The sequence below is a fragment of the Thamnophis sirtalis genome, unplaced genomic scaffold, assembly GCF_051295495.1.
Source record: "Thamnophis sirtalis isolate CommonGarterSnake01/CBP01778 unplaced genomic scaffold, rThaSir2_p1.2 scaffold_4, whole genome shotgun sequence".
In the NCBI taxonomy this organism is placed as follows: domain Eukaryota; kingdom Metazoa; phylum Chordata; class Lepidosauria; order Squamata; family Natricidae; genus Thamnophis; species Thamnophis sirtalis.
The window spans coordinates 94,541,851-94,556,420 of NW_028261384.1; the positions used below are offsets into that span (position 1 = coordinate 94,541,851).

A 14,570-nucleotide genomic window follows, 5' to 3' on the forward strand; every position below is an offset into this window, starting at 1 on the left:
GGCTGGTTTGCTTCCTCTGCAGAAAGGGACTGAATGCTTAAAAGCCTGGTCTGTCTGAACTTGGGCTGTCCCTTAAGTAGTTCAGTTTATAAAGTTCTTCTCTCCTTTACCTGGGAATCTAAATCAAATTGAATGGGAGAGCATGTGTTCCAAGCAGGTATCATTTCCCAGGCTACAAGGCACAAATTGCAGTATGTGAAAGAAGTGATGAGAACAAGCCTTAAGGAAGACATAATTTAGCAAGAATTTGTTCTGATTTTCATGCTGCTTGTACTGTCTTCTTACCTTACTGTTTCCCAGAGCCTTTAACATTTATTGTATAGAACTGAAAAACAATACAGGTAGTCCTTGCTTAATGACACCCTTGTTTAGTAGCCATATGAGGTTACAAGTGCTGAAAAAGTTACTTTTACGACTGATCCTTAATCTTATGACCATTGTAATATTTTGCGGTCACATGATCATTATTTGCTTTGCATCTGACTTCTGACAACCTGATTCAATAGAGAATTTGGCAGTAAAATCGCATGGCATGGTCACATGCCATCTCACTTAATGATTGCTATGGATGTAGGGTTGCTAGTCCCTGGCATTCATGGGATGTCTCAATTAGCAACTGTGTTGTTCATTGATGGAGTTGCTGATGCCAATTGTGATAGTAAAGGAAGGACGATCTAGTATTAATCAGTTTGTAAATATCTGCCTATGGATAAAATGGCTATGCAAAGCTGAAATTGAAAATGAGACCAAGTTAGATGGCTGCAAAATAAGATGTTAGCAAAACCAAAAGTGGATGATGAATCATATATAGTCTACCAGCCTTTCTTTCTTTTCTTCTCTTTTCTTTTTTCTTTTGCAACACCCTGCAGAATGAATGGTTTGGAGTGATACCAAGCACTAGTTCCTCGTTAAGGCAGCATTTCATCTCTTAAGGCCCCTAACGTTCTCCAATGTGTATAGTACTGGCCAAACACAACTGGCAATTGAAACCCTTGATGGTTTATGTAAAACCCAGGGTTGCCTTAAGTTGACAGAAGTTGTGTTTTATCATGTAGAGAGTATCATATAGAAAGTAGAGATATTGACTTGGAATGCTAAGGAGAGAGATGCAAAGCAAAAGTATTCTCTGGTAACAGAAAAAAAATATGTCCATTCAGCTAAGCTTATATGTTCTAAGGAAATACTTTATGCATCTGTCTTAGCTATTACAGTGACAAGAGCTCAGGAAAATATCTTTTTTTTCCACTTTGGAGCCTGAGATTTTCATTTCAAAGCCCTAGAAATGAATCCAGGCTTTTTTTATGAAGAGCACCTGTTTTTCCATTGAATCAAATGCCTCTCATACTTTCCCTTGTGGTTTAGCAAAAATGAAATAAAATTTTCAGATCTCCCATTGCTGGTATCATTTTGCCTTAGCACAAGGTGACCGAAGAGTATTTTCATTCCTTTTTGGGGGGTGGTGATGGTTAATTTATTGATTAAAATAATTGTGGAAACATTCTGTTATATCAGGTGCTCAACTTTTCTTGAACCAAGGCTGTCCTTGGCCTTTGAGTGGCATATTGAAGGCCATATACTACGAGGTGGTAAAGATAAAAACTAAAATTTATTGAGTATATCTTAAGGTAAGATGTATATTCAAATCATGAAACCTAGTTAATGTCTATCCATATGTTTAATGAATTCCCTCTACTGTTACATGAATTGCTTTTTGACATCAAGATTTGATAGGCAACTTTTAGAATCTAGAATCTTCTGCATGAAGTTCTGGGAGTCCAGAATGGGAACCTGTTATGGTAAGGGTACTAATCTGTTGGGGATCTGGCAATGGCTAGTTCAAAGAGAATAAAGTGAGAGAGGGTTTTCAAGGATCTCAGAGCTATTTGGCAGGTAAGAAACAAATATAAGGCTAAACTAAGTCTCGGTTCATCACTATGTTCCTAGGTGAATTACAAAAAATTAACACAGTAAGTAAGCTTTGCCCAATTTTTACTAAGATAAGAAAGCTCTCCCCCATGAAAAGCATCTTTAAGTTTTTCAGTACTGAGGGGTTGCTGAATGCAAAGAACACAGCTTCTTTTAGAAAACAATTATTTAACTTTTTTTTTTATTTGCCCACAGACCTCCATTGTGGGCAATATTTTGGATTATTAATGCTACACTTCTAAAATTTTATCTGAGCTATGGTAAGAAAGGACTGAAAAATATGAATTAGCCAAATTAGGTGACCAGAGTGGGAGAAATACCAGGGTAGGTGAATTTTACTGTTACGGGGTTGCTTAAACAAGCTGTTATGCCCTGTCCAAACATGGTAAGAAAAGTTAATATAATTAGAAATAGAAACTTTTAATATGGAATTATGGGATATTTTTGTCATCCTCTGATTCATTTATTTATTTTTATGTGTACTCTTTGTAGCAGGTAATCCCCAAGCCTGTATAGAAACTTCCTCCTCTGTTTGCCAACAGCTGCCCTATCTCTCCCTTCCCCGACTGCTACCCAATTTTTACAGCTCTTTCTTCCTGCTAACCAAAATGAGCTGTTCTTCCTTGCAAGTGTCCCAGATACCAACCCAGTTAGTTGTTACCAGGGAAGGGTTATTCAAGCATCCTTGCGTGGGAGATCATGATGCTAAACTGGTTTGACTGGAAATGAGGAGGCATAGAGACCTTGAGGTGTGTTGACTCTGTGTGTGGTGAGCTGAAGAAAGGGGGAAGGAAGGGGTTCATTCTTTATGATTTGGTCTTGATTCCTCTAAACATCTTATGTCCTGCTGCTATCATCAATCCTTTCAAATATGACCTCCATCTTTAACCTTAAACTTTAAATGAGGTTTTCATGTCTCTTCCCCCCCCTCTAGTATCTCTTACTCTTTTAGTTCTCTTATTCTTTTGTTTGTTTACTTATTTTACTTTCTAATTTCATACTGGGCATCCCTCTCTGTGTCTGAATATTTTAGGATGAGTCAGAGAGAGAGAAAAGATTGCTGGTGGGAAAACAAATATCCAGCAACTTCTTGAGTTGCAGAATGCGACACTGCCGCTTACTGCTAGAAAAGCATATTTGGTGTTAGGCATACAATTAAGTTTCATATAGAACATATTGTTTTCTTTATTTGTGTGTTTATGTATATGTTTATAATTTATTCAAATTTACTATGACTAATTGTTTAGTTCTTAAAGTGGTCTCAATTAGACTTAGATAATACAGTATTAGCAATATCAGTGACGTTTTAGAAGCTATGCTAGCTTTTTAGTAGGAATTAATTGTAGCTTTAGTTCACAACTCTGGCTGTTCATAGACTTGGACAAGAATCAAATTGGTATGTTTTTATAAGTTAAGACTGATCTGACTCAGTGTGTGTATCTCTGATCTTCAGATACAGTACGGATTTTTAACAATCAGGAATCAGATGTTTGTTGGGTAGAAGGTAGCAGCATTGGGGTTTATTTTATTTATATTCCAGCTTTATTATTTTTATAAACAACTCAAGGCAGTGAACATACATAATACTCTTTTCTCCTCCTACTTTCCCCAACAACAACAACCCTGTGAGGTGAGTTGGGCTGAGAGAAAGTGACTAGCCTGAAATTGCTCATCTAGCTTTCATGCCTAAGATATAGGACTAGAATTCACTCCTGGTTTCTAGCTTGCTGTCTGAATCACTAGACCAAACTGGCTCTAGGGTTGTGAAGATAACATCTTAAATCCTTTTTAAAAATCTTTTTACATAGCTTGTAAAGAAGCATTTTCTTTATAATACTATGTTCCTTCATCTCTGCTGCTTGTGTGTTGATTTTATGTGCTACTTATAATAATAAATTATCATTTATAGATATTTTTGTACCTCCACCATTGTTAGCTAAAAGATTTTTTTCAGTGATAATCAGCCACACAGTCAGCCAAGAATAATATAGAACAGAATCGAATCATGTTTTCTTTCTTCTCCATTGCAAGGGCTGAGCGCCACTACTAAAGTTGTAAGTACTCTGCAGGTCACATGAATTTTTCCCCAATATAGTCCCTGTTTCAGACTGCTAGCCAATGAGGTAATTCATTTTCCTCCAGGATCAAGCTGGCACTTCTGCTGTTTATGATGGTAAACCCTTTGTAAATCATAACTGCCTTTGTAACAAAAAACCTGATGATGTAGATGCACTGTTTGTATTTTATTCCCATTTCATTTATGGCTTTAAAAAACAACTTATGTTTCTTCCGTAAAATATGTGTTAGATACAAAATATTTGCGTAATTCCCAGATTTTGCAAAGTGGATAGCATCATCTCCTGGGAAATTATTTTGAAGTTCAAGAAAATGCACATGATTAAGTTTAGTGTCAAGTTTCTTTCTTTGCGGTTAGAAATGAGGATGGGCTTCATTTATAAATAAAAACTTGTTCAGCATTTTATTTAAGATTCTAGAACTTTATAGAGATTATAAGATGATACTAAACTAGTAAGTAGTTATAATAATTATCTGTATGAACAAAAAAATGTCTATTTTATGCCTTTACTTTTCCTCAAATACAGCATCTCTGAGGAGGGACAAGAATTTCAGTTGAGGAAATCATATTAAAAAGATGGAAAACTAAAAATAATGAGTGGAGATTGTCCAGTGCTAAAAATGAAACAAAATCATACAAATTAGTAGGAAGAAATGTAAAGATCCTCAAATCCAACACTCTGCTCTATGTACAACTCATAGCATTGATTGCAGCTAATACTACTAGCACCATAGCTGGGTTCTTACAGCACATAAATTGGATAATCTGAAAAAAAACCTAAGTAGCTCAGACATAGTGAGTAGTTGGATGACAAACCACCAGGAAATCCTAGATGGTAGGTTAGAAGAAGTAAAACAAAAACAAAAAACTAATCTTAAGAAGGAGTGGCAAACCACTTCCGTATTTTTGCAGACACACACACACACAAATCCTACATGAGATGTTCCTGTAGTTAGTATAAGTTGAGCTAACACGAAGTTGTAATGTCATGTGAAGAGAACTACCAGAATCTACATAAACAAGTGCTGGGAATACTAGTTTTTTCAGTGGTTGCATTTGTGGTTTATAAAGTGAGGTAGATGTTTTTCTAATCGTAACAAGTAAATTAGAATAAGTAACACCCATTGTGACTGATCAGACATCTATTGTTGAGTCCAGAGATAGAGTGGCTTGTTTTCCTCTGAACCCCCACAAGTCTCCAGGGAAAAAAGGAGTCTGGAAGACAGAGTGCATGTATGTGAAGGCTGAGACATGCTTGAGCTGGTACAAAGGGTGTGGTATGAGATCTGAATCACCATTTCACATTCTGACTCACTGGTTTCTTTTGATAGAAGGGAAACAAATCGAATAATAAGGTAGACATGGTTTCTACATCTTTCCCTAACTCCCCAGCCCTTCCCCCACAAAACAATGACAGGGAGTGTAATTGGTCAGTGTCAGATCAATAGTAAATGAAGCAAGATTTTTAGATGCATGTTTTTACAGTATTCATCACAACTGTCGGTGAATGACTTCTCTTATAAAGATGCAGATATGCAATTTTGATAAGCAGGGTCAAACCGGCATCGTGAGTTGATGATTCATATCTAGTGACTGGTCTGGTCCCGCTGGAATTGAATATGAGGCAATATTGGCGCCTGTAAGAAGAAGAAAAAAGTAGTGATGATAATAATAACTACCTTTTAGTAGAAAAGAAGTGCCAGAGAGTTTGGAGAAAAATGTTGGTTGCCTACTACTCAGGTCTTGAATTAGGGCAGGCTTGCCTGCAAACTAAAAACAATTTTTCTTTTCCCATCATTGTGACTCCAGTGCTCTGATATCCACACAGTTACAATGCAAAGGTGCAGAATATAATTCACAAAATTTTAACTAGTTTAGTCCCAACCTACTAGAATCTTCTATCCTATGTTTCATTATGTTCTTAATCTGTAAGGTTACTTCCTGTACCAGTTTTACAAAGCATGATAGAAGGAATTCTCAGGATGCCTTCATCCATTATGTGCACTTCTCCTATAGATTCCACATCTTCGAATATCTTTTTGAAAGTTCCATAACATTCCCTACTCAAACCTAGCCTTTGCTGTTACATCTAGAAAGAACAAAACCTATTGAATTAATTTCAGTCATTATACGTTGCTGTTTTCTTACAACATGCACACCTACCCATTTACACAAATATACTGATAATTATGTTTGCTTATGCTTTTGGTGATATGTAAGTTTTCACTTTTTAATCAGCTAAACCTTTAATAAGTGGCAGAGTACAAATATGAACACAATAGCTGTGCTCAAAACCTAATTCCAATTTAACAAAAACAGTTGCTGAGTTCATGTAACATGTTATACTTAACCAAATAATCCCTATTATGACTTATCGAGTTGCATTTAGTCCTCATACTAAAGCTGGCTTCCCACAACACGATGAATTACAAATGATCCAATACCATTTTAGCCTATCCTAACACGATGTGTAAACCCAGCCATGATACAATATGAAGAGAGGGGAAACAAATGATTTAAATGTTGATCACCTGCCCCCAACTTTGCAATCCCACAGATTTACTATGTTTTTAGCAGTAAAAACATAGTAAAGAGAGTTTAGCATTCTTTCGATGCTTCTTCATTTGCCTGCATAATTTGCAAAAACAAAGGAGGGAGGGAGTTTATTCAAATAATTCAGAGCACACATTTAATTATTGAAACTCTTTTCCTTTCCTTGTAAAGGCAAGGGGGGAGGGGAGTAACAAATTTTGTTCTCTCCCTTTGCTGTTCTATAGCCCTACTTCCTGGAATTTTTTTAAACCAATGCATGTTTAATTGGGACAATCCCAGTTAAACTAGGGCATATGGTAATCTGTTCTCACATCTTTTCAGACAAATGATGAATTTCTTGCAGCTTTTACATCCTTCACATTTAAAGAATTCATATGCCACCATTTTTCTCAGGAATTTGTGCATTAGAAATCAATTAAAAACATGACATTTAGGATATATTATTCCTGCAGAGCGGGAAACTATAAGGTCCTATCTGTGAACCTTATCCTGTTTTCAGAACATTTTCTTAAGTGCAATCTGAACTGCGAGTTGAATTCCAGTAATTATACTTGCTTAAGTTTAATTTATGCAGTGGGACCAATTTAACCACTGAGTTACCTTTAGATCATTATTCATATGTATTTGTTCATGGATGCATTGTTGACCTAGTTTGCTAATATGCCTGTGCCACTTCAAAGTAGAGACTGGGGGGCGGGGAGAAGATATAATATGATTAAATGCTTTGTATGCTCCTCCTTCAGATTTTCACCAACATGCTTATTTCTGTTGTTGAATTTAGAGCTGCTTGGTCACATGATCTCTCACACCCATGGAATCTGAAGTGGTATAGTCCAGGATGTGCTATTGTTTTGTTTTGGAGGAGGCCAGGGCCTTTCCTTAATCAAAGAGTCTCTGATTGTTTAGATTCCATTTGGGAGAATGAAGAAATCTACAGATTTTATCTTCGTCCCTTTCACACTTCTTTTTATCAGGCAGGCTTATAAATAACCAATGTTTATACTCTGGTGACAAAAAAGTGTGCCCATCTGTGTTGAGAAATTTGTGTAAGGGAAATAATTTTAAGAATGCCTTTCAAAAGCTCAAAAATAATTTACATTGATTTTTGAGGGCAGATGTATCTGTACAGAATTGTTGCATAAAGTAGTGATTTTTGTGATTTTACCAATGAAGCTCTTGGTAATTTGGGGTTCTGCAAACCTACTGGTCAAGAACTTATTTGTTTATTTGTTTATTTGTTCGTTCATTCATTATATCGCCTTTTTAATTTTTACAAATAACTTGAGGTGAACACATCTAATCCTCTTTCCTCCTATTTTCTCCCTAACAACAACCTTATAAGGTAGGTCATGCTGAGAGAGAGTAATGACCCCACTGGTTTTCATGACTAAGGTAGGACTTGAATACAAATAGGCTGCTATTTGTAGTTTTTCCGCCGAGAGGGCAAGCATGAAAGTCTTTGATTAGAAACTGACAAAATATCAGTTCTTAGAAGGGTTTCCCATGAAAAGACAATATTTCCGTGTCCCCACACTTCTCTGCTGCTCTTTATGAATGGCAAGAGTGGTTCAGGCTAAGCAAGATTCCATATGGTTGGGCCAAATTTTCTTGTATCATCTTGAAGCCTAACTGTGGTAATTTACAACAAAGACTTTTGTGGAGTACTTTATCAAAATATACCCAGCCACTTTGTCACTCTCATGAGAACATTAGAGCAACAAACATAGTTTCACCACGAGGCACAAAAGTGGTTGGCACAATACAACAAAGGGTGTGTGAAATTAGACTTTCTGATAACTTCCGTGCCACCTGAACTGCTTTTTGAACTCTGTCATCATTGCTTCTTTGACCCAAAGAACTCCTGAGTCACTTTTACCTGATTCTGATAATGAAGTCATGGGTGAATGAGGAAAGGAACACTAAGGGAGGTAGATTTTTTTAAAATTATGCTGAGTAGTAAAAACATAGGTATGTACATCTGAATCAAAAATGATAAATAGAAATGTGACTATGAATTAGGCATTTTTCCATTAATTTATCTGTTGCATTTGGGGAGGAAATACCTGCAAAGAGTCTGACATTGAAATATGTTTATCTCATATGAAGCCTTATGCAAACTGGCACAAGGTTCTAAGGTTAGTAGTACTTGGATCTACTTAGATTTATAGACCCCATGTGACTGAATATCACTGATTTCTTGTGACACAGATGGTGTCCTCAATGTATGTTCCTTTATTTTTTTCAATTCAATTTCGCATATTCTCCATTTCCCAGGCAGTTTTTATCTGAATGATATTAATAATTCTACAGTTTTACCCAGGCGTACATCCTAATGAATTCAGTCATGCCTAGTAGATATGTTGCCTAATATATTAGATTTAATGGTTGTTAAGCCTTTGTCAGAAAAGCACAGCAGATTTGATAAAGTACCTACAAAAAGTATGATAAATATCACCTGAGAAATTGAGTAGAAAACTATATTTCTGCACTTTTTCTGTATCTCAAAGGGGCTGAAAACTTCTTCTAAAAATTAAGCTCTGGGAAAGAGCTGGGAATTACAAGGTAGGTTTTTTTTGTCTCCAATCCAAACCAGTTTGGTTTACCTTTCAGAAGTATAGATTTTAGTTCTTATTATTGACAACAGTAACCATGGTAGCCGGAGAATTTGGGTATTGAAGATCATACATCTGGAAAGGAATCAAGCTGGGTGAGGCTATTATATAATTTCATATTTTGGTTCTTGTAGTGTATCTGTTTTCTTTTCAGAAATATGCCTGTAATTTGGACCTTAGTATTAATTCATACAGCAGCACTGGCTTTATAATGTGCTTGAATGAACTGGACAGAGTTTATTTTAGGAGGAGAAAGAGGTTACCTAAACCTGCTTGTTATACTCTTACTCTTCTGTCAATGCATTGTTGCATATGTGATCACCTTACACCACTCTCCCATATTACAATAATCGTTAAGTTTATATTAATGCATATACTGGATATTATATTTTTCAATGAAGTACCAACAAAAAAGCCAGATCCAGATGGCAGCAATAGTTTATATTTGGAAAAACTGTTTATATTTGGGGATTTGTGTAAAAATTCCAGTTTGGTGTAGTGTTAAATTGTTGGCCTAGAAACTAGAAAACTGAGATTACTAGGCCTGCCTTAAGCATATAAACTGGCTGAGTAACCTTGGGCGTCTCATTCACTCACTCTCAAGCTAACTCATCTCACATGGTTGTTCTTGTGGGGAAAATAGTGAGGAGAAGAAGTATTATGTACATCGGTCACTTTAAGTTTCTTATAAATAAGGTTGGGTTAAATCAAATCAAAATAAAGAAAAATATTGCTATGTTCCAAAGTAGTATTCATTGGGATAGTTGCATACAAAAATAAAACCCAGGTGGTGGGATAGCCACATAGAGTGTCCTGCAATTCATGTAAAACACTATATTCCACATACTGAGGAAATAAATGTTCAGAAATTGAAAGATAACTGAAGTTAAATAAAACAGAAATTAAATGGCTATGTGTTGTTCTAAGCTGTAATGTGATTACTTTGTTTTGGCACAATGTGATGAGTTTATAACTTAATATAACCATATGTTACATTATTCAAGAAACTATGGTTAAAACAAATTTTGTTTTAATGCAAATTTCTCTTGCATATTGCCATCTTATACACATTATTCACAAGAATGAATTGAGGCTTCTATTCTCCTTTGGGACTTGAATCAACTGTACAATTAACTGTGTGCCTTCTGTATGGTTTACCTCATCATTATAATATTTGAGTTTAAGAGAACCCATTGACAATACTCATACCTAGATATTCTAGAGCTGATATTAGAGGAGAGGATGAGATGGATTCATTTTGTTATCTGTATGCTATTTTCCCTTGTCAACTAGATCACTGACAATTGCGTTGGTGAGATTGGGTTATAACTCCATTTATTATGTTCCTGCAGCGCTATCAAAATTAGTTCCGGGAAGATAATTTTCCTTGGAACTTTACCAAAGACGGTAACAATGCATTTTTCAGCAGCACAAACAATATGTATGTCACTTTGAGAACTTGAAGGTGATTCATATGTTTTACAAATAAGCAACTTTTGAGCTGAGTTTTAATGTCTAATTTAAGCTACAATGGGATGATATTTTTTGGGGGGGGGAATGTGGTTACTTGTTTCATTAACCATCACCATTAACCATTTCCCTAACCATGCACATCTTTTTTCCCTTTGAATATGAAGTGTTACACAACCTTAGTGTGAACATTTTTAACTACATGATCCTATCATTTCCCCAAAACAGCAACTTTTAATGTAAAAAGAAAAGAAAAGAAATGTGATAATGTTTTGAAAAATTGCTTTAAAAACAACTTGTATTTACTTCTCAGAATCTTGTTCTATCTGGATATTTGCATCATCTTAGTTTAGAAGAGTTAGTCAAATTGTTATATGTTACAGATAATGACATGGATCTTGGAACTTCCCAAAAAACCCTTAACAGGATGTTGGGCAACTCTTATGAGGCTGACCTGCCATCTGATCATAGTGCAACCCTTTGCAACGGTGAGCAGAGCAACTTTCTGACCCACACTGATGTGATCAAGCGTTCTCAACCTCTGTTCATCGAAGCAAATAGGTATGTTACAATGGAGAAAATCATTATGATGTCACAAAAGGCTTGTTTTTGTGGAGATAGAAATCAGCGGTGAGAAAATTTAGTCTGACCTTTTAGTTTTCTCTGGAATCAATGTCAGTGCCAGAAATAACTACTCATAACAAGTTATTTCTGAACATAATCAGAGTGTATGACATACACTAAGCTTATTAGTGAATAATGCAATGATTCTGCTTTGTGTTTTCCACATAATTGAAAAATAGGAAAAATTATGGGAAGTCTTGAAATCTGCTTTCTATATTTTGAATTAATTATTTTGCAGCTTATGTTTGTATCTCGTCTAGAAATAGAAAAAAATGAGATGTTGCTCATATGCTACGTAATAGCTTTTTCTGTTTTAGTTGTAGAACAAGTGAAATAGATTATTAGTTTTATCTACGGTTTATTAAGCTTATCACTTTATGATCAAAATGAAATATTAGAACCAAAATTGATAGGTAGCATGCAAATCTTTTATTTGACACGATAATTTTTTTCTGTGAGAATCATACTAACTTTAGGATAATCTTCTGAGTCTGCATGCCAATGACCATTGTGCACTGAGGATTTGTCAGAAACACGTTTCTACTGTACCATAGTTACGTTATATAACAAATGTGGCAAACCTTTTGCACTGCTTATTCTTTTCCCTTTTAGTATTAAACCGACAATGGGCCACCCAGTTTATGGATTGTAATTTTACTATAGTTAGACCATGTATAATTGACAGACTGGATTTTATAATAGATTTTAGTTGTTATTTATTATTTTATACTAGAATTTTTAACTGTATATTTACTGAGTGTTTTTATTTGTCTCTGGTCTATGATGTAATAAAGTAAATTGAATTGAACATTGGGGTCAAAATAAAAACATGGTTGGAATCAGCTATTCTGCTACTCATTAGGACACACTTTCTTGTACATTCTTGATCTAAAGTTACTTGATTTCATTTTAATTCTGAAACCGAGGATCTGTTAATTTTGAACTGTGATGCTAGACCATTTGCCATGCCATGTAGGGCATTTTGAATTCCTTGGTAACTGCTCAGATAAATCTGCACACCTTGTCTCTTGGGGTGCCTCAAGATGCTTTGGTAGATGTGCAAACTTTCATTCTCAGTAATGGCCATGCATACAGATTACAAACCTGAAGTAACACAGAAGGATTGGGGAAGAAAAAGCCAAAAGAATTAAATATTTGCTTTCTTGTCTGCTCACAGTACAAGTGGCACACAAAAATGGATATAGCAAGTTTGCTGAGTCTACTGACTGTTGAATGAGCTCTTTGTGAACAACTGCAGAGTGATCTAAAGTCTGGGCAATAAGTGTTGAATGTGATATATTGATCTGAAATACTTAATTATATGCAAGAGATGAGTTCAGACTTCTGGTAGGAATTATCTGACTCTTCTCTGCAGCTTGCTGCTTGTGAGATTAAAAAAATAGAGTGTATCAGAAAACAAATAGAGATTTCCAGGAGATAATGAGTGTCTCATCTACATTTCGTCCTGGCTGCAGAATAACAGACTTGGGAAGGACCTTGGAGGTCTCATAGTCCACCCCTCTGCTCAAACAGGAAACCCAAGCCTAGACCAATTCAGACAAACGATTGTCCAATCTTTTCTTCAAAACCTCCAGTGCTATACAGCACCCTCATCTGTATCCACCATGTTTCTATGAGGAACAGTTGATTTTGAATTATGGGGCTAGACCACTTGCCACGTCATGCAGGGCATTTTGACTTACTGGTAACTGCTTAAATAAATATGTATACCTAAATCTTGCCTCTTATGATGCCTCAGATACATTGGTAGGTGCGCAATAACAGCTATGCTACGCATATAAATAACATGATTAGCTCTGATGGAATACAAACTTAGTTAGAAAAAAAGCCAACAACAACAACAACAATAATCACCAGTCAATGGTATTTGTGATGCATGTTTGAATGTTCAGTTGACCGAGTTTCATGTTTAATGAATAAAGTAAATAATAATGACATTATCAAATAACCCAGATGCCCTATTAATAGCTAACTCATTTATAACAATCTTTCCATTCTTTTCCTTTAGAAAAATGAAGGAGGAAAAATCTCATACCTTATCTTTGCCTTCTATCCCAAACCCTTTTCCGGAACTCTGTAGTCCCTCAAACTCACCTATCCTCACCAGCTCCACACTGGGGCCAGGATCACAGCATGAAGGTGGCTCTCATGTAAGTGTATCTATTTGCATTTGGAGGAAGGGGAAGATGGCCCAGGTTCTCCTTGCTGGCCCATTACTATTTGGCAATTACTATTTGATTTGACTAATCTGGGAAAAGCTTAGGTTCCTAGATAATCCCAGGATAAAGACTAAACTGTAAACCAAGAAAATGTTTCAGAAGAAGACCATGAGTATTCAAGAAAATTTCATGGAGATACGCACAAAACCTTTAAGGATTGAATTCTTAGGAGAAACCTAGAAGAACTTTACATGGTTCAGTTTTTTTTTTTGTTGTTGTTGCAAAGCTGGAATGAAACAGAAGCATAGTAAAGATGCCTCTAAAGATAGGCCTAGAGGATCTTTCCCTCTCATCGCAGCCACCTATAAACTTAGAGTAGCCCCTGCCAAATTTATAGTACTTTCTCCCAATGTAGCCTGTACAGATGATTTATTTCAATTCTACAGGTTCCGAGTGATATGGTCTTTGATGAAAGGAACCAGTTTTAGGGAGGTTGTTTTTGAGTCTTGCAATTCAGAGATGATGAAAAGCGTACCAAGGTACATTTTGGCAGGATTACAAAAAAAGGGGGGGCAGTCATGTATACAAATTAAGTGAAAATTGCCTACTTGCCCACAGTAAGAATGATTTATAACTAAATAACCTGACAAGGTATTATAATTGGCTAGATTCACATGTTGTGCAAATGCGTTTCTTTTTATTTTGTTTCATGCCACATATGAATTCAGATACTATTTTTCATCAACCATTTTTAATTAAACAAATCCTTTAGCATATTAATTTGAGTTTGAAACCTGGAGAGCTCTTGTAATATTTCCTTATTTTTCAGAAAAATAAATACTGTAATTCTGTTTTCTAGATAATTCTAAAAGTTCCCTTAAATTCTTTGTTAAATTCCATCCTAACACAGTTAGTTGCAAATTAGCTAACCATGTTTCAGCTAGCCATATTGCAAAAAAATAATAATCATCCAATCATCCATCAAAATGATTATTTTTTAGAATATCATTGCAACATAATCTGACTCTAAATTGCAGGGCTTGCTCTGTTCTCAAGAGCTGACAGTTGAATCTATATAACATTCAGTGTTATCCATTGTTTTCCCCCCTTCCATAAAGTATGGACAGA

The 14,570-nt window shown here is 35.6% G+C and overlaps 1 protein-coding gene across 6 annotated transcripts in view; it reads left to right on the forward strand.

Annotated features, from left to right (window-relative positions):
• GRB7 (growth factor receptor bound protein 7) overlaps positions 1 to 14,570 on the forward strand; it is a 52,372-nt gene that overhangs the window by 15,141 nt on the left and 22,661 nt on the right. For all 6 annotated transcript variants that reach the window (XM_087713468.1, XM_087713470.1, XM_087713467.1 and 3 more), the window contains 2 exons: positions 11,022 to 11,199; positions 13,292 to 13,433. In XM_087713468.1, the coding sequence (XP_087569594.1) occupies positions 11,030 to 11,199; positions 13,292 to 13,433 (312 nt within the window). In that variant the 5' untranslated portion in view covers positions 11,022 to 11,029. The remainder of the gene's footprint in view (positions 1 to 11,021; positions 11,200 to 13,291; positions 13,434 to 14,570) is intronic.